The sequence below is a fragment of the Capra hircus genome, chromosome 21 (genome assembly GCF_001704415.2).
Source record: "Capra hircus breed San Clemente chromosome 21, ASM170441v1, whole genome shotgun sequence".
NCBI classification, from domain to species: Eukaryota; Metazoa; Chordata; class Mammalia; order Artiodactyla; family Bovidae; genus Capra; species Capra hircus.
Genome location: NC_030828.1, coordinates 23,389,185 through 23,408,600, shown reverse-complemented (window position 1 = coordinate 23,408,600; position 19,416 = coordinate 23,389,185). Strand labels below are relative to the sequence as shown.

Below are 19,416 nucleotides of genomic sequence, written 5' to 3'. Positions count from 1 at the left end.
CAGTGAGGAGGGCAGACGGAGGATCCTGCACTGGTTGAGCGAGTGGACCAAACTGCTGGCTTTTCTCTAGCTTTGAGGTCCTTTGAGTCAGTATGTGCTTACTCTGCATTCCTTTTAGTTTGGTTCTTTTGCTAATTAATTGCTACAAGCCTAAATCTAAGTTGTTGGGGTTTTTTTCCCCCCTAAAAGAAAGTTAGACTTGCATCACAGTAAAGTTCCTGTGAAAGGAACTGAGCACCCATAGCAGCATTTCAAAAACAGTTGAGCTAACAAAGCCATAGAGATTTGGTTATCCTTGGATGGCTTAAAGTCAGTGTGTGCCAGGTGTCAGATCTTGGTATGGCCTGGACAAGCAGTGTTTCTCAGCCTCCCTTGAGTACGGCATCCTGTTAATATCTCATGGAACCCATTGTTGAGTTCAGCGAACACTGGTCTAGACCAGTGTTCCCAGATTTTCTTCACCTTTCCATTGTTGTTATTGTCTTTCAGTCGATAAGTCCTGTCCAGCTCTTTGCGTCCCCATGGACTGCAGCACACCAGGCTCCTCTGTCCTTCACTGTCTCCTGGGGTTTGCTTAAACTCATGTCCATTGAGTCGGTGATTCTATGTAACCATCTTGTCTTCTGCTGCCCTCTTCTTTCGCCTTCAGTCTTTCCCAGCATCAGGATCTTTTGCAAGGAGCTGACTCTTCACATCAGGTGGCCGCAGTTTTGGAGCTTCAACATCTGTCCTTCCAGTGAATATTCAGGGTTAATTTCCTTTGGGATTGACTGGTTTGATCTCCTTGCTGTCCAAGGGACTCTCAAGAGTCTTCTCCAGCACCACAGTTCAAAAGCATCAATTCTTTGGCACTCAGCCTTCTTTCAGGTCCAACTCTCACATCCATACATGACTGCTGGAAAAACCATAGTTTAACTATATGGACTTTCATTGGCAAAGTGATGTCTCTGCTTTTTAATATGCTTTCTAGGTTTGTCATTGCTTTTCTTCCAAGGAGCAAGTGTCTTTTAATTTCATGGCTGCAGTCCTTGTCTGCAGTGGTTTTGGAACCTAAGAAAAGAAAATCTGTCACTATTTCCACTTTCTCCCCTTCTATTTGCCATGAAATGATGGGGCCAGATGCCATGATTTTGGTTTGTTTTTTTCTTAATGTTGAGTTTTAAGCCAGCTTAACCGTCTTAATTTAGAAGGTAAAGGTAGAATTAGAACCAGATAGTCTTGATTCCTTCAGATTTGAAGAAGACTTCAGAGGTATCCTATCTCTGCTACCCTGACAGGTGCTGTTTGAATACTTCTGTGGGTGAGTAGCTCACAGCCAGTTCTGAGATTAAACAGTTTCTTTCTCATTGAGCAAAAGTCTTGTTTCCTGCCAGTGTCTCGCCATTCATCCCACTGTTGCTCCCTCTCACATGCATAGCGCTTTATATGTTTGAGGGTAGCATTTATTTTCTAGTTTTACATCCAGGGGAAAACTCTCCGTATCCTTCAGGTGGTTTTCAGGATATGAATTTTTTTTTTTTAATCCTTGCATCAATCCAGTTGCTGTCCTTTAGACATACTTTATTTAGTCAGCCTCCTTCTTAAATTAAGCAACCTAAGATACTGTCTCACTGGGACCAAACACAGACACGCTGTTACCTCCCACGGGTGGCACAGCATTCTTTTAACACAGTCTGAGCAGTTGCATCTTGTCATTAACTTGTGAGGAGTTAGGATCAACTTCATTTCTTTTTTTAATAAGTTTTTGTTGCTATTGTTGTTCCTATTTTGTTCCCCAAAAAACTGGATTTAAATTTCAGTAACTGAAGTGATATAGTCCCACTAGAGCCCCTGTATTTACATATGAGTAAACCCGGTCTATATAATTTTTTTTTCTTAGATTGTGTGTGTGTGTGTGTGTAAAATAGTATAAACATTATAATAATGGAGGAAGTTTGGCGATTTTGGCCAAGAAAATTCTCAATACTATAATCTTAACACATTGATTCGTTTTTCAACTTTTTTTTTTTTTTAAGTGTCCTGGTGAGAAAGGAAGGTCACTAGGTATTGAATCAGGGGCTTCCCTGGCATTCCAGTGATTAGGACTCCGCACTTGCACTGCAGGGGCTGCAGGTTCAATCCCTGGTCAGGCAACTAAGATCCTTCATGCCCCATGATGCAAAAAAAGAAACGTAGTGAATCAGATGTTTTGATGAAGTTGAGGTCCTTTCTGAATATAGCATTCCCCTCATTACCAACTTACTAGCCATGTTAGAAGAAGAAATAAGCTTAGATTGATAACGACTTCATGTTAGAAAGTCCATGTCTTCATTTAACTCATGCTTGTATAAATATATACAGATCTTCATAATGTTTTCTTAAAATTCTGTAAGAAATTAGCATATGATTTTCTAGTCTGTAGTTTACGGAATCCAGTGCCTTTATCCTTAAAAAGTTTGTTACTTAGTGTGTAGTTTGCCAGCTACCCTGCTATGCGTCAGTTCTGAAAAGGGCAGATTTCTTTAGGACCACAGGATACATTTCTGGTCTTGGAGACTTGAACTTGTTTGAGAAGGGTCAAGAAGGTTTAAGAAGTTGCTTGTCAACTTCTCAGCTGTCTTGAACGTCAACATTTCCTGGATGAGGTTTGTTCTGCTTGTTCTGGTTTCTTCTCCAGTCTCCTTGTTGGGGAAAATGGAGTGAACGTAGGTATGGAGAACCAGCCTCTGCTATCCCGCTGTCCTCTGTTAACATTACACAAGCCTCTCCACGTTGTAAGTGTGTCTCGTCCTTGTTTTGAAAGTCATGGAAAAGACCCTTTTGTTGCTTATAACTGTAATTTTGGTCAGCTCACCTTATTCTAGTTTTCACCATCCGGGACATACTGTGCACCGCCCCCCAAGTCTTAGTTGCTATCTTCCTCTTCTCCCATCTCCTGTGTGTGTCCTCTTCAGACAGGAATCAGAGGCACAGCAGGTACCTCCTGTGACCTAACAGCTTTATTTTGGGTGGGGAGGATATTTCCTCCTTTTTTTTCTCATTGGGAACATTCATGATTGATATTTTCAGACTCCCATTACTCCCAGAAAGGAGTTTCATCTTAGGGTTTGTTATCCTGAAAACTGTCTTGTTGTTTTTTTCTTTTCCTTTGTGTGTTTGAAATGATCTTTCCTGAAGCCCGGGGTCCATGTAGGTCTGTGCCTGCCTGTCTCTCCACTGCACTCGCAGGGTAACGGGAACACATGTCTCCTCCCAAATTGCCATCTCTCCTTGCATTATCCATTCGGAGCAACATTTGACCTTTCTGAGAAGACAGCTTTTTCAGCAGAGAAAATGAAGCCAGGATCAGCTGTTGGCATTTACCAGAAGTCCCCAGCAGACTGTTGAGTCGCCTTTGTGGAGTTGGTGCTCTGTGCCCACATGTTCGTTTGTGTTAGGAGATCACCACCAGGCCCCTGCACGTGCCCCACAGTCCTTGGAGCATCTAGTCATCCTGCTCTTTGATCTTCACCTGGCACTTTCCACTTGGCCAGCAGAGTCAGTTCTGACATTTTCTAGGAAGAGATGCTTATCTCAGCCCTCAGGGTGCTTTGCCGTCCTCTCCCTTCAAAGCAGAACACGTCTTTGCCTTGCCTTATCCAGGTACAAATCTCACCTGTGACCATGGAGAAGGGTTAGTACAGTTGACCCGTGAACAGCACGGGGGTTGTGGGCACTGACTGACCGTGCAGCTGAGCATCCGTGCACTACTTTAGAGTTGGCCTTCCCTGTGTGTGGATTCGGATGCAGGTTGGGTAGTACTGTAGGATGCGCTTGGGCTTCCCAGGTGGCTCAGTGGTAAGGAATCTGCCTGCCAAAGCAGGAGACGTAACAGACACGGGTTCGATCCCTGGGTTGGGAAGATCCTGGAGACGGAAATGGCACCCACTCCAGTATTCTTGACTGGAGAATCCCATGGACAGAGGAGCCTGGCGGGCTACAGCCCATGGGGTCATAAAGAGTCGGACACAACTGAGTGACTAAACAGCAACAGCATGGTATGTACTTAGAAAAATCCATGTACAAGTGGATGTATAAGTGGACCCACACAGTTCAGACCTGTGTTGTTCAAGGGTCCACTGTACACAGTTTGGACCAGTGTCACTGATTTGGCCTTCATAACACATTTCTCAGACACCGACTGACTGCCCTACCCACTGCCTTATAAAAAACTGTGTTTAGATTTGATCTGGAATTTCTTTTTTTTTAATTGGTTTGAAGCCTTCTTAAACTAGAAAATTGCCTCCTAAACCTTGTTTGGGGGAATGCTTTGGTTGTGATAACCAGTTTTTAGTATCAGAGGTCTCTGTCAGGGTAGTCAGCTCTTGTGTTCTCTTACGTTTTGCTTTTTCTTTCTAAATCACCACCTATGACTGGAGAAAGAAATGAGGAGATCTCTGTATTCCTGAGACTTTTTGCTTCCTACATGGATGATCAGCAATCTTCCAGGAAAACTTCAGCCTGGAGACTGAACCCTCATCTCCCACATCGCAGGCAGATTCTTTACCACTGAGCCACCAGGGAAGCCTGCCAGTTGCTTTAACTCTCCAAGAATTGGCAAAAATTGACAAAAGGACGAGCTCAGGCCTTTTTTATTTAGTAAGAGGAGTGAGTCTCTGAAATCTTTTTTCTACACAGATTGCTGAAATTAGAAATCCTTTTATAAATGTGTAGAATTGCTTATGGTCAGAATGGGAAATATTACAGAAAAAATAGTCATCTTAAAATTGTTTCATCTGGGGAAATAATACCAAGAAAATGACCTTTACTTGCAAAATCGACTTTCCTAGCAGTGTAGTTTTATTAGAATTTTTTTAACCCATGAAAAATTTTTTAATGGGCTTGAATAGACATCAGAATTGGTTTGTGTTTTTAATTGATCATCATGTAACTAGTAAATTGTCTCTCTTCATATTTCTTCTTCCAACTATTTCCATCTGTTGTTCATGCCCTTCATTGTTTTTTATCTTTGGGTGAGAACACACATAAAAAATGACTTTTCTGTTAGATAGTACTAGTTTTAATCACATCTACAATTATTGTAGTTCTGTCTTATTTTAGGGATAAATGCTTATACTGTTATAAATATATGTATTTTAATGTATCAGAAGCCGACTTAGTATTACTGTTTACTTTTATAAGCTTATTTTTATTTCATATAAAATTCATATAAAATTTCATATAAAATTCTTTTTATATTTCACCAGCATCTCATAATTCAGTGCAACAAAAATTCATTGAGCTGTATATGCCAGTGCTGTGTTAAGCATGGCTCCTGCTTTGAGAGATGAGTTAGGGTGACAAGAGCTTGATTTTGTAAAACAATTAGTAAAATACAATTGAATTTAGTGAATAAGTATAAATTTTTGGCAAAATTTTATGAATCATTTGGATAGCAAAATTCAAAACCAGGTAAGTCTTTTGAAAGTGACTGAACTTTGAAATAAGCTTTGATGGATGGAGTAATTTTGTATTTATCAACTAGATATTAAATTGTCTTTGTCCGCAGCACCAGAAACTTCTGTTGAACTTAAATGCCTTTCTAGTTGGTTTTCTATGAATTGCTCTGCAGCATTAATGGGGCTTCCTCAGTGGTAAAGAATTTGCCTGTCAATGCAGGAGATGCAGGTTCTATCCCTGGTCTGGAAAGATACCCTGGAAACGGAAATGGCAACCCACTCCAGTATTCTTGCCTGGAGAATCCCATGGGCAGAGGAGTTTGGTGGGCTACAGTCTGTGGGGTCGTAAAGAGTTGGACACGGCTGAACGACTAATCACCAACAATAGCAAGTGCAGCCCTATATTTCTAATCCTGGCCACTGGTTGACTGAACCCAACAGTAAAACCTTGCGTTTACCCACACTGTGTCTTGTTAAATTGGGTTCTTAGATACTGATCGTAATCCTGTTGAAGTATTTATTACCTTTGCCAGCTTCATGCCAACTTGGGATTTGATCCCATGCCTTCCGGGTTTTTAAGTGGCTGATTATCATAGTAAGGACAGAGCTGTGAGCAGAGCACTGATCCTTCTAAACTCAGGACATCCATCCTGGGTGGGAGTGAGGCTTAACATCCATTTCCTACAGACTTGTGGCTGAATCCATCTATCTTACAGCCACCAGCCCACACTCCCCACTGTGTCCACAGTGCATGTTATCTCATGTTTGGTTGAAGACCATCTGCATCCTGTCAACCGCACTGGCTTGATTTAGCAGTCTGGGTGTTCTGTGACAAAAGGAAGTTAGTGTAGTAGGAATAAGAAGCGCCCACCGATTTCTGTGTGTGTGTGTTTAGTTGAAGTTAAACCACAAGTGTCACCAACAGTAACAGAAACCATAAGATGAAAGAAAAATCTTCCTTCTTGGTAATCAACCCATCATTTTTCATTTTCTTGTACAATCTTTGTCCACGGTAGTACATTTTGCATAGCTGTTTTTGTATTATGCTAGAGGCTGCTAGGTGTTTTGCTTTTTACATTTATTATTTACTTTATAAACACACTTCCATTTGGCTACTTAGTAGTCATAATTTGCATTTTAACCTCTGCATAATATCCTATCAATCTGATATGCTATAGTTTACGTCGTATCATCCCCACATTGGAAATTCACGTTGTTTCCTATTTGTTTCCTATTAGAGAAAACATTGCTATGAACCACTGCCTCCTTTGCTAATTCAGAAGAAAAGAAAAAAAAAAGTCAACTTTAATTGCCAAACTTTAGCTCTAAAGATTGTAGAATCTGCAGACCAATCTTACTGCCTAGCGTGGAAGAAGAAAATATGTATTGATACATAAGAATATAATGCCACAAAAGAACAGGTGAGGCCCAGATGGTGAAGAGATTATTTTGATCTTAGGATCTCACAGAGTGCTTCGTGGAACAAGTTGTTTTTGAATGGGCTTTAAACAATGGAAAGGATTTGACTGTAAAGTTGGGCTGAGTGTGCTCTGAGTTGGAGAAACTGAGCTCAGAGTGGAAAAACCTCAAACGTGTCCTGTGGGCAGTGCACGGTTTATCTTGGCCAAGAGTGTAGGGTCCGTGCACTAGGGTCTGGCCGTTTCAGGAGCTGGGGTGTTGGGTTTCCGCCAGGTCATAAAGGGCCTGGAGTACAGGCTGAGACATTTATAGTGTAGTCATTAAAACCGGAGCCCTGATCACAACCAGTCCAGGCAATTAACCTTTCTTATGCTGGCGTCCATCCTGCAGGATGCCTGTCCCCTGCTGCCTTGCATACAGTTGGGCACACAGTGAGCTTCCATAGTGAGTGAACGAACAACTCGGGGTGATGGGGCAGATGCCCAGTCAGGAGGATGTCAGAATATTCCCAGTCAGGGGCCACAGGCTCACGAATCCTCGTTGATGCGGCTGCATTTGTGTCCCAGCCGAACAGTGGCTGTAGAGAGGGTCCCTGAGTGCTCTTGAGCATTGGACACACCTGTCATGAGCACCAAGTGTATCTGGAAGGGTTTTTTTTGTGTGTGTGTGGCTGTTTTCCTTTGTTCAGTGATCCATCATTGTGTCCCAGTTTTTTAGTTTTAGCAGAATTAAGATGGAATGGGCCAAATTTACATGATTTATCACATTCAGTTTCAGTTACAATTATTGATCCTGTGAAGGAAGAGGAGGAGCGGCTAACCTCTGCAGTGGGATGGAATCCGGCAGCTCATCCCCACTGGCCCAGCTCTTCATGGTGCATTTGCCCCAGTTTACTCATTCTTTCTCCCGCCTTGTTTTGGCTGTGCTTCCATAAACCACCTTAAAACTTCCCTTAGAATGAGGTGGCAGAGTAAATAAAGATGATTAGTTCACTCGCTGGCTAATTCCAGTGAATTTTTTTCCCTCATATGAATTTCAGGTAAATCTTACACAGCCCAGAGGGGAATCGCTAATAAAGACGCTAATTGTTCTGCTTTTTTCAAGAGCTTTTCACACTGTATCTAAAATATTGCTTTCAGTTCTAGATACTGTGTTCTGAAAGCTTTGTAAATAAGTTGTATTAATAGTAGTTCAAACAGGAGAGTGGTCAGGATGCAAGAGGAAAGGAAAGTCATGTCAGAGAAAGACTGGAGGAGAGAAGGCTGATGCTGTCTTCAAGCGGCTTAAAGGCCCATGGGGTTGTGGGACACGACCGGAGTGACTTAGCGCACCCTCCACCATGGAGATGCCCTGAGGCCCACAGTCTCAGTAAATGTGGGATCAGAGGTCAAGTGAGAGGCCTGGCTAAGAAATAGAGTCCCAGGCATCCCAGACATAAAGTTAATCATCTAAACCACACCATTGAGAAATCAAGGGGCTCTCTGAAGGGAAAGTTGGTTTGGAGAAGATCTTGGAGCCTCAAAGAATACTCTTAGGAAGAAATCATACCCCTAAGAATTATTGTTGTAGACAGTAGAATGATGGTCAGAGGGCCAGGGGTCAGAGGAAAGTAGCCCTAAGGTGGTTGAGATTTGTCAGAGTGTTGATCAGTAGTTACAGAAACTGCAGAGGAGTCAGAGAGAGAGAGGACTGAGGAAAAGACACTTAGGCTGGTGATGGTGTGTGTGTGTGAGTTACTCAGTCATGTCCAACTCGCTGCAGCCCCATGGACTGCAGCCTGCCAGGCTCCTCTGTCCAGGGGATTTCCCACGAAAGGATACTGGAGTGGGTTGCCATTTCCTTCTCCAGGGGATCTTCCCAACCCAGGGGTCAAACACGTCTTCCTGTGGTGGCAGGGGGTTCTTTACCACTGTGCCACCTGGGGGAATATGAAAATGGCTGAAATTTGAAAAGAAGCGGTTTTAATAGAGCCCAGGGCAGCTGGTCGAGACCGGCTGTTGAAGACAGAGTGCATAGTGGAGAAGCCCGTGTCAGCCCCTTTGGGTGCATGGGGAGGGCGGTGCTGGGGCTGGGGGGGCAGCGTTCCGCGGGTTAGAAAAGAGGACAGGTGTCCCTGTCATCACTGTGGGCTTTTTTAATTTGTTTTTCTGCTAAGCCTGGAGATGGGAAGGCCCATCAGAGTTTTTAAGCTTTTGTTTGTTTGTTTGAGCCTGTGACACAATGGGTTTCCTGCCGTTGGTTTTCCTTTCTCCTTCCTCATCACCACCACCAGGGGGAAATCTGAGTCAGAGAGAAAAGTTTGCCAGTTCAGACAGTTTTGCTCTGTGCACTGTTTCTAGTCTTAAAAAGTAAACTGTAAGTCAAGGTGGGCGACCTCCACACCAGCTCCCTGCCCAGTTGTTGAGGAGGACAGAGTCCAGGACCGTAGTCCCAGGAGACTTGTGCTCTGCTTCGGTGCAGTGTGAATTCTCCAGGATAACGTGTTTGTAGACTACGCTGTCCTTAGAAGCATTTTGTCTGAGTGGCGGCTGAAGGTATCCCCGCACTTGAGCAAGTTCCTCGCCACTGTCCGTGGTTTTTGGTTTATCGCTGCTCTTTGCAGTTTGTTCTGCTTACTGATTGGAGGGGTATCTGGAGCACCCAGTGGCGCTCATACAGAGGCCAGTCAGGGGAGGTTGTCTCCCTTCTGTGTGGAGGGCAGAATTATGCCTGAAGTTGAAATAAAGGCGTTAACCAAGAGGATATGCTAGAGTTCCTGTGACGTGGTGCTAAAACTTGTGTGTACTCAGTTGTGTCTGACTCTGTGCCTCCATGGACTGTAGCCCGCCAGGCTCCTCTCTCCATGGGATTTTCCAGGCAAGAATACTGGAGTGGGTGCCATTTCCTCCTCCAGGGGATCTTCCCCACCCAGGGATGGAACACAGGTCTCCTGCCATAGCACAGGGGTTCTTCACCACTGAGCCATTGGGAAGCCCAGAACCAAAAATTCTTACCAGATGTTAAGATTCCAAACACAATCAGTTTTCGGGGAATAAAACCCATATTCTTATTCCACTGAAACACTATCAGCTTAAATATGAGTGAGCATTTATATATTTATATATGTATATATATATATATATATGGCTTTAATTTTTAGTATAAAAATGTCATTGTGCCAGTTGCTGGCTTCAGTTCAGTTCAGTCGCTCAGTCGTGTCTGACTCTTTGCGACCCCATGAATCACAGCACGCCAGGCCTCCCTGTCCATCACCAACTCCTGGAGATTCGCAACTCACTCAGATTCACGTCCATCGAGTCAGTGATGCCATCCAGCCATCATCCTCTGTCATCCCCTTCTCCTCCTTCCCCCAATCCCTCCCAGCATCAGAGTCTTTTCCAATGAGTCAACTCTTAACATGAGGTGGCCAAAGTACTGGAGTTTCAGCTTTAGCATCATTCCTTCCAAAGAAATCCCAGGGCTGATCTTCAGAATGGACTGGTTGGATCTCCTTGCAGTCCAAGGGACTCTCAAGACTCTTCTCCAACACCACAGTTCAAAAGCATCAATTCTTCGGTGCTCAGCCTTCTTCACAGTCCAACTCTCACATCCATACATGACTACTGGAAAAATCATAGCCTTGACTAGACGGACCTTAGTTAGCAAAGTAATGTCTCTGCTTTTGAATATGCTATCTAGGTTGATCATAACTTTTCTTCCAAGGAGTAAGCATATTTTAATTTCATGGGTGCAATCACCATCTGCAGTGATTTTGGAGCCCAAAAAATAAAGTCTGACACTGTTTCCACTGTTTCCCCATCTATTTCCCATGAAGTGATGGGACCGGATGCCATGATCTTCGTTTTCTGAATGTTGAGCTTTAAGCCAACTTTTTCACTCTCCTCTTTCACTTTGATCAAGAGGCCTTTTAGTTCCTCTTCACTTTCTGCCATAAGGGTGGTGTCATCTGTATATCTGAGGTTATTGATATTTCTCCCGGAAATCTTGATTCTAGCTTGTGTTTCTTCCAGTCCAGCGTTTCTCATGATGTACTCTGCATAGAAGTTAAATAAGCAGGGTGACAATATACAGCCTTGACGTACTCCTTTTCCTATTTGAAACCAGTCTGTTGGTCCTACTAAGGCCCAAATAGCTTGTCATCACTATAATTATCATCACATTAATAATGTCTTATAATTGTGAAAATACTTTTAACATTTATAAAGGCCAGTCACACTGACTCATTGGATTTCATACTCAAAGACAGCTGCTAGTGGCAGTGTACCCAGGGTCCTTTTAGAGGTCCCCTCTTCCCATGCTGTGTTGAGGGGATTGTCTTGGGTAACGCACTTTGGGGTGATTTCACCTTTTGTTACTTGTTTCTAATTTTTCTGTGATTTTAAATAAATGCTTGGATATTTCCCACACCTTTGTAAGCCAGAATTACTGGGATCAAATTTAATCATTAGTCGAGTGTTAAGAGGGCGTAGGAACAGTCGCATCTCGGTGCAGCTCAAGACATGTAACCGGTCAGTGAATTTAAAAGATGCGCGGCTTTGCAGGTCGGGTCTACGCGGTCCTGTCAAAGAGAGAAGGACGAGTGCTGCAGGAGGAGATGAAAGAGGGGACAGACATGTTCATCATCAAGGCTGTGCTGCCCGTGGCTGAGAGCTTTGGCTTTGCCGATGAGATCCGGAAAAGGACCAGTGGCCTGGCCAGCCCACAGCTGGTATTCAGCCACTGGGAGGTAAGAAGCCAATCCGAGTTCCTTCCTTGTCATCTCAAGCTGTGCTTCCCCACAGGGGGCGTCCCCAGGAGCCAACCACTTCCCAGGCCGGTTAGTCTTGCCTGGTCCTGCTTGGTCAAAGCAGGTGGCATTTTTTCATCCGGACTGGAAGACCTGAGATTATATGTGCTTTGTAATACACACACACACATGTACTCATTTTTTTTTTCATTTGATGTAAAATTTAAGACAGAACATTTAATCCTTTTTTTCCCTTCCAAAGATATATTGTAGGTAAGAAAACCACAGATATTTTGAAAATGGAACTTAAATGTTTCTTCTGCGGAAAAAGCACTTCTAACATTTAAAGGCAAACAGTTACACTTCTTACAAGAGAGAACTTTGAATTATTCCATGTTTCACGTTCTTCAGTCCCCATTATGGAGACTCAGGGCTCCTATGGGCTTCAGGTGTTGTGGCACAAAATGACTCATCAAAACACGTACACTTGGAGAACAAACTTATGGTTACCGGAGGGGAAGGGGTGAGGGGAAGGGGTAGTCAGGGAGTTTAGATGGACGTGTATGCACTGCTGTATTTAAAATGGATAGCCAACAAGGACCTACTGTATAGCACAGGGAATTCAACTTCAAACAAATAATCCCGATTTTTCCTTAAACAGTTTAAACAAAGCTCATGGTTTAGGTTCTGTGCTAAGCTCTTCTCACTTCTTTTACTTTCTTTAGCCAACTGGGTCCCTTCTCTGGAACACTTCAGATGAACAGTTTAAATTTAGACAATACAGGGGAATGGAAATAATTGGGGGAGAGCTTTCTCTTTAACATGAATTCTGTAGTCACGTGAATCTGGCAAAATAAAGAATGGTGACACTTTAGAAAAAATAACCTTGGACAGGGCAAATTTGATTTTAACTGAGCAAGTTTATATCATCTAAATCTGTTGCTAGTCCAGAACACCCAGTTGTGTCTGCTTCTCCTTAAAAAAAGAAAGTTACATTTTTTGTGCTTGATAGAACTAAAGTTAATATTGTTCCAATTTAGGTTACATTTTTTGGTTGTTGGTACAAGCTACATTTTAACAGTGATTTCCTATGAAATTTTTCTTGCATTTTTGTCTCGAAACTCAATGACGTTTCTATGGCTCTGTTGGCTTATGTCTGAGTAGATACCATTGCCGGACTTCATTATGTAGAAAACAGTAGCACAAAACATGTAAGTTATTTGTTAATCCCCATGCTTATGGATAATAATTTCCCACTTATCCAGACTTCTGGCTTTTTGGTTTTGGTTTTTGGCACTCAACTTTTACATAAGAGCACAAACCAGTGAAAAATAGAACGGATGGATTCATAATGGCAGTTTCTGAAGAACTATGTCTATGAAGAAGTGAAAGTGTTAATCAGTCGAGTCTGACTCTTTGCAACCCCATGGACTGAAGTCCACCAGGCTCCTCTGTCCGTGGGATTCTCCAGGCAAGCATACTGGAGCAGGATAAATATACTACTGACATTCCTAATGAAAAACAGCACTGTCTCACACACGTTCCAGCAACCAGATGTGTGATTATAGGACAGTGCAGCAAAGTGATGCTCAGAACAGAAGACTTACTCCACTTCAGAACAATGACCTTGAGAAATGCAACACTTCTTCACTTGTGCTGCCACTGCTGAAACAGCCTTCAGGACTTAGAGCTCGTGCTTCTGAATGTCTTAAGAGATGACAAGTCCATCTCATTAAGACCTAGATCAACCCTGGTGCAAAAAACTGGGTGGCAGGATGTTTGGTCAGAACAGAGTGTAGGTTGACTGACCAGTGGGATTCTCTGTAGATGCAGATGGAAAACACATATTCAGAGCTCTTGAAATGACATCATCCCTAAAAGAATTCTATATTGGAATTCGCTTATTCTATTGTTTGTTTAAAATACTTCATCACCTTATAGTCACTCTTATCCTTGAAAGTGATTCTCTAATGCACTTTTTTTTTTTAATCTATAAAACTTCTCATCCTTTCCCAGCTGGCAAATACATTGTGTATGAAACTGAAAAGGCTGCTCTGTGGAAAGAATCCCAAAGCAGAATGGCTCAGCTAAAGCAGAAGGTTCTCTCGAGTCCAGGGCTGCCTCTCTCAGCACTCTGCGTCCATGGTGGTCTGGCCATTCCACCGCCCCCCATCACCCCTGTGTTCCAGGCAGTAAGAGCCAGGAATAGGCAGAGGGAGCACTCCAGCCTTTTAAGAGGGTACTGCCCAAGTCACTTCCCTTCATCCCACTGCCCGGAACAACTCATCCGGCTCGTCAAACAAGGCTCCACCTGACAAGGAGACTAGCAGTGTGGTCTTAGCTGGGTCATATTGAGTCTGACTCTTTGCAACACCAGGGACTGTAGCCCACCAGGCTCCTCTGTCCCTGAGATTCTCTAGGCAACAATACTGGAGTGGGTTGCCATTTCCTCCTCCAGGGGATCTTCCCCACCCAGGGATCGAACCCGCATCTCTTGCATCTCCTGCCTTGGCAGGTGGTTTCTTTGGCACTAGCACCAGGAGTCAGCAAACGCTGACCCATTACTTGTTTTGGTAAATAAAATATAACCACACCCCTTCATTTGCATAGCTTATGGGGCTGCTTTCAAGTGGACTCTGTTAGAGACCATGTGGCCCACAGTCTATTTTACCTACTGTCTTGGGCTTTATAGAAAAGGTGTGACTATCTACCCCTCCCCCCAGAACCTCGGTCGTCTGTATGCCCACCCAAAATACCTATTACCAAAGAAAAAGAGGAGAATAGGTATTTAGCAACAGTTAATATAAAACAGCAAATTTTGACCAAATATGCAGTTTTTGTTGGTACGAAAATCAGGATGGTCTCTTCAGTCTTATTTCTCTCTCAAAATGTGAAAAAAGAGGTGAGGGGTTGAAAGTTAATCTTATATACTTAATGGTAGTTTTTTTAAAAATGCTAGTTTGGGGCTTAGTTATAGCTTGTTATTACACATCGATCCTTCAGTAAACAACTGTAGGGGAAGTATAGTCAAGAAAAGTTAGCTGCAGTTTTGTACCATCCCTCGGTCATCCCCTTGCCACCTGCCGTGGTCCCGTTCCCCAAAGCTTCAAATCTTTGGGGATAGGACAGAGGAAGTCTTGAAGATCCATTACGCTTAAATGTCACTGATCTGATATTTTCTGGCTGTCTTAGTTTTTTCCCGCCGCCCCCTCCGTAGTTAGGTTCAGAAATAACACAGTTGTCGAGATCTGGCTTCTCACTCCAAGGCACTGTTTTTCATTTGTATTCTACCACACCATATAATTTACAATCAAGAGCTTTTGAGAGAAAGTGCTTCAGAAAAATAGAGAAAATAAAATTACAGGCATTTTCCACGAGGAAACCTTTGAAGTCAGCAGTCTCATAATTTCTCTTTCTATGTTTTACCCTTCTGCAAAAAAAGGAAGAAAAGGAGCTAATAAGGGACACAGAAAGAAATATTACCAGTCAGTGCTGTTCTACATGTGTGTCAGCATAACCTCGAGTCTCACTGTTTTAGTACTGAGATTCCCCCAGGGGTGCGCTGAAGGCCGTGCAGGGTAGGGAAGAAGTGATTGCTGTAGCACTGAAAACGTGTAATGGACGTGGTATTTCCCACCTGCCAGCTGTAATCACAGGGAGAATTGGGCCAAGTATTGAAACCGGCTCCCAAAGCTGCTTTATTTTCTAGGTGTTTTTTTTTTGTTTTTTTTTTTTTTAATGCTCAGGGCAACAACTAGCACTTGGGTGCCTTCCTTCCTGTGAGTTAGATGAAGTCCTCTTTAGATTCTGAAGGTGCAAAAAATATCCTCCCTGCAGGCACATGAATTCTGGGTGATCCTGTTAGAAGAAAGCACCTTTTCTTCAAAACTGATGGCAAGCTCTGCTCTCCTGTCTCAGAGATGCTTTTCTGTGAGCATCACCTGTACTGTCTGGAGTCACCTTGTCATCGCCAGCAAAGAAAATTCATAATGACCCTGATGCAGTCAGATGGGGCTGAACCAGGCTAGCCTCTTCCTGACAAAGAGTACTCCATCTCCCCTCTCCTGAGAGTTTGTTCGACATGTCAAGGCAAGAACCTAGATACAGGAGGGGTGCAGGTGAAGACAGCAGCTGCCCGTGCAGGACAGAGGAAGTGCAGGCAACTGGGCCTGTGTCAGGCAAGTCCCTGGGCAGCAGGAGATGAACACAGACAGCGGCCCCAGAATCTCGGGAAGCAGACTGAGCAAACTTCAGAGATATGTGCCGAGGGAAAATGGGGCCCTTCTGAAGCTCCTGGGTCCTACATTCTTGAAAAAAGGACTCTCTGGTCTTAAACTGGCCAGTCTGAGTCCGCTGTCTCCCAACCAGCCCCTCACTTACTGCTAGAAAAGATTGAGGGCAGGAGGAGAAGGGAGTGGCAAAGGATGAGATGGATGGCATCACCGACTCAATGGACATGAATTTGAGCAAACTCCAGGAGATAGTAAAGGACAGGGGAGCCTGGCGTGCCACAGTACATGGGGTTGAAAAGAATTGGACATGACTTAGCAACTGAACAACAACAAAAATGTATTCACTGCTACCACTGAGACCTGCTAAGAACATGTGGCTTCTTTATATTCCACGATGCGTTTATCGTCCAACTAGTTAGAGGGGGACACTAATCACTGGTTTAGAACTAGTCTCCTACAAGTACAGTGTTTGTGGATGACCACCCAAGTAAATGGTCCATTTCCTGACCGTCTTCCCCTTCCCCTCTCCGAGAAAGAGAGGGCCTTCTGTGGGGAGAAGGTGGGGACTTCAGCTCTAGCACAGTGCCTTCTAGAGCTTCAGTGGCCTTATCCAGGAAGTGGCTTGCCTGGTCCGGTCCCATCTAGCTGCTAGAGCCAGTATGGTAGTACCAAACACTCTCAGGAATCTTTCCTTCAGATTGGATCTGATCTCTGGAAGTCCCCACCAGCAGCTGCCTTTGTCCTACGCCCAGGCCGCTACCAGCCTATTGGCCACTCCACGCCCTCTCACTTGTGGGGACTTCCAGGTCAGCAGCATCACCCCTCGCACTGCTCTGCTACCTTGTCAGATGGAGTGGGCAGGACCCCAGCAACTTGCCAGTCCTAAAAGAAAGTCAACCTTGAGTATTCATTGGAAGGACTGATGCTGAAGCTCCAGCACTCCGGCCACCTGATGTGAAGAGGCCACTCATTGGAAAAGACCCTGATGTGGGGAAAGATTGAAGGCAGGAGGAGAAGTGTGCAGTGGAGGATGAGATGGCTGGATGGCATCATCAACTAAGTGGACATAAATTTCAGCAAACTCTGGGAGATAGTGGAGGACAGAGGAGCCTGGTGTGCTGTAGTCCATGGGGTCACAATGAGTTGGACACGACTTAGTGACTGGCTGAATAATAACCTCCTGCCAGTCCTTTGCTAACGGCACCTTTGGAGATGTTGCTGATGCTCTGTGGACCTGAGGACATATACCTTGAGGACACCTGAGTCCTCATGTCTAGTACTTCAGCCTAAGGGCACTGTTCTGTGCTTTTACATACTTATGAGACTGTGACGTGTGGTCTAATTCTTCTTCACAACTGCCTACTGTTTATGACTGCTGTTCCCCACCCCCATCTCCTTTATTTCCTGGAGGATTTTTACATGAACTCTAGAACTTTGTCTTCAGATTGCTTTGTTATCTCTCTGACTGTTCATTCTCCTTTTGTTGAGTCTGGCGCCTGTCTTTCGTGGTGCTGGATTTCCTCTTGTCCTCACAGAGTCACACTGGCAGGGTCACTTGCAGCGGGGCTTCTCTCCTCCTCTGCCCTCCTGAGGACCGAGGCTCAGGTCAGTGCCTTCCCCAGTGTGGATGGTGCAGGACCACAGACTCTGCACAGGCTGAGCCTCATCTTCAGAAGGTGATAGCTTTTCTCTCATGACCTACTAGTCACTTCTAGCCACAGCCCCAGGCAGACATAGTTACTCCACCTCCCAGGAAGACTGGGGGATTCTGGTCCCCACATGCCTGGGGTATATGGCTTTGGGCCCGTCCATCCTCAGTGGGCAGTAAGAGTCTGGCCCTCGTGACCACTCCTGTCTTGGCTCCCTGTGGGAAGTGGATGGGGCTTGTACCTCCATATATCACTGTGGGCTCTCTTCTCTCCCTTCCTGGTCCACAGAAATTTCCTACTGTTGTATTGAAGAGTGACTATTATAAAATAAATTCTTCTTTCATTTCTGTGTCTCAAACTGAAGAGTATTGGGATTTGAGACCACTTGAGACATAACTCCTCTTTCTGCCCAGTTGGAAAATAAGAAAAAAACAACAAAAAGAACAAGACATATGAAAATCAGAATCTCACTGTCCTTACTGGTAAAGTCGATTTTACAGAATGTGGTCAGCATGTTGGCAATACTGACCTCCTCCTAATTTTGCACTGAATTTTGGAGCAAAAACTCAGAATAATCAAGAATAGACCCATGTGTTGATCTGAGCTGAGGACAAAGGCGAAATTAATGAAATAACACCTCTACCCAGGGGTATCGTGGTGTAGGGGGGAGTTTTTCCTATTATTCAAAATTGATAGTTTTCTTACTTCCTTAGTGTTCTATAAAGGCTCTAAGAGTAAAGACTAATGTGTATATTACAGGTTTCATTGAATCTGTCTCCATTTGTTCATGATTGATCGTTACCATTTCTAGCAAGCTTACCTCTTCATTGCTTAGCGTTCGTTCCTTAAACTAAGACTGTATGAATTGGCATTGGGAATAAAAGTATAGTTGTCTAATGTAGCACGTTCTGTCACCTTCCTTTACAAGATCATCCCCAGCGACCCCTTCTGGGTACCAACCACCGAGGAGGAGTACCTGCACTTTGGGGAAAAGGCCGATTCCGAGAACCAGGCCCGGAAGTACATGAACGCGGTGCGGAAGCGGAAGGGTCTCTATGTGGAAGAGAAGATTGTGGAGCACGCAGAAAAGCAGAGAACCCTCAGCAAGAATAAGTAACCACCCCCGCTGGCTGATCCTTCCCTTTGTAATAAATGAGGAAAGGTCACCCAGGCTTTGATACTGGGAAAATTTCTTTATGCTGCGTCATCTCTGTGCATTCACTTTCAATAAAGTTGATCCGTATAATATTTTACATAGGGCATTCCAGAATTTTTTTGTAATTGAATCTTCTACAAAGCAAGATGTTATAATAAGCATTGCAGCGGACCCTTCTCCCTTTGTATGCACTTCAGCCGTGTCTGACTCTTTGTGACCCCATGGACCGTAGCTTGCCAGGCTCCTCTGTCCGTGGTATTCTCCAGGCTAGAATCCTGGAGTGGGTTGCCATGCCCTCCTCCCTACCCTGTGTGTAACTGCCCCCAGCAGTAAAACTCAGGCTGTGATGAGGGCAGGCTGCTCAGTGCTGAGGGCAGGGTGTGGGGCCTGCATCCTCTGCACTGAGCAGCCTACTTCTGCCTGTTGTCAGCATCACACTTCCAACTACATCCTCCAGTTAAGCATACTTTATATGTAATCTTTGGTTAACAGCATTTAACATCCTTTGAAGAGACCACAAACTTGCAAGATGAGCTACCTTTAGATTAGTTAAACCAGGTCACTGTTACAGCTGATTCATCTTAAGGTTTATTTGTCCATCCAAACAATGTTTTGATATAATGTTCAACTGTTAGCCTTTAAACCTTCTGTTTTCACATTCCTTCATATATTGCATCACTCATATTTAAATAAATGTTAATTAAAGTAACAGACTGGTTCCAAATTGGGAAAGGAGTACGACACGGCTATATATTGTCACCCTGCTTATTTAACTTATATGCAGAGTACATCATGAGAAACGCTGGGCTGGATGAAG

The 19,416-nt window shown here is 44.0% G+C and overlaps 1 protein-coding gene across 2 annotated transcripts in view; it reads left to right on the top strand.

The window, feature by feature from the left end:
* Window positions 1-18,696, top strand: part of EFL1 (elongation factor like GTPase 1) — a 111,816-nt gene extending 93,120 nt beyond the window's left edge. For both annotated transcript variants that reach the window (XM_018066294.1, XM_018066295.1), the window contains exons 19-20: window positions 11,378-11,562; window positions 18,372-18,696. In XM_018066294.1, the coding sequence (XP_017921783.1) occupies window positions 11,378-11,562; window positions 18,372-18,560 (374 nt within the window). In that variant the 3' untranslated portion in view covers window positions 18,561-18,696. The remainder of the gene's footprint in view (window positions 1-11,377; window positions 11,563-18,371) is intronic.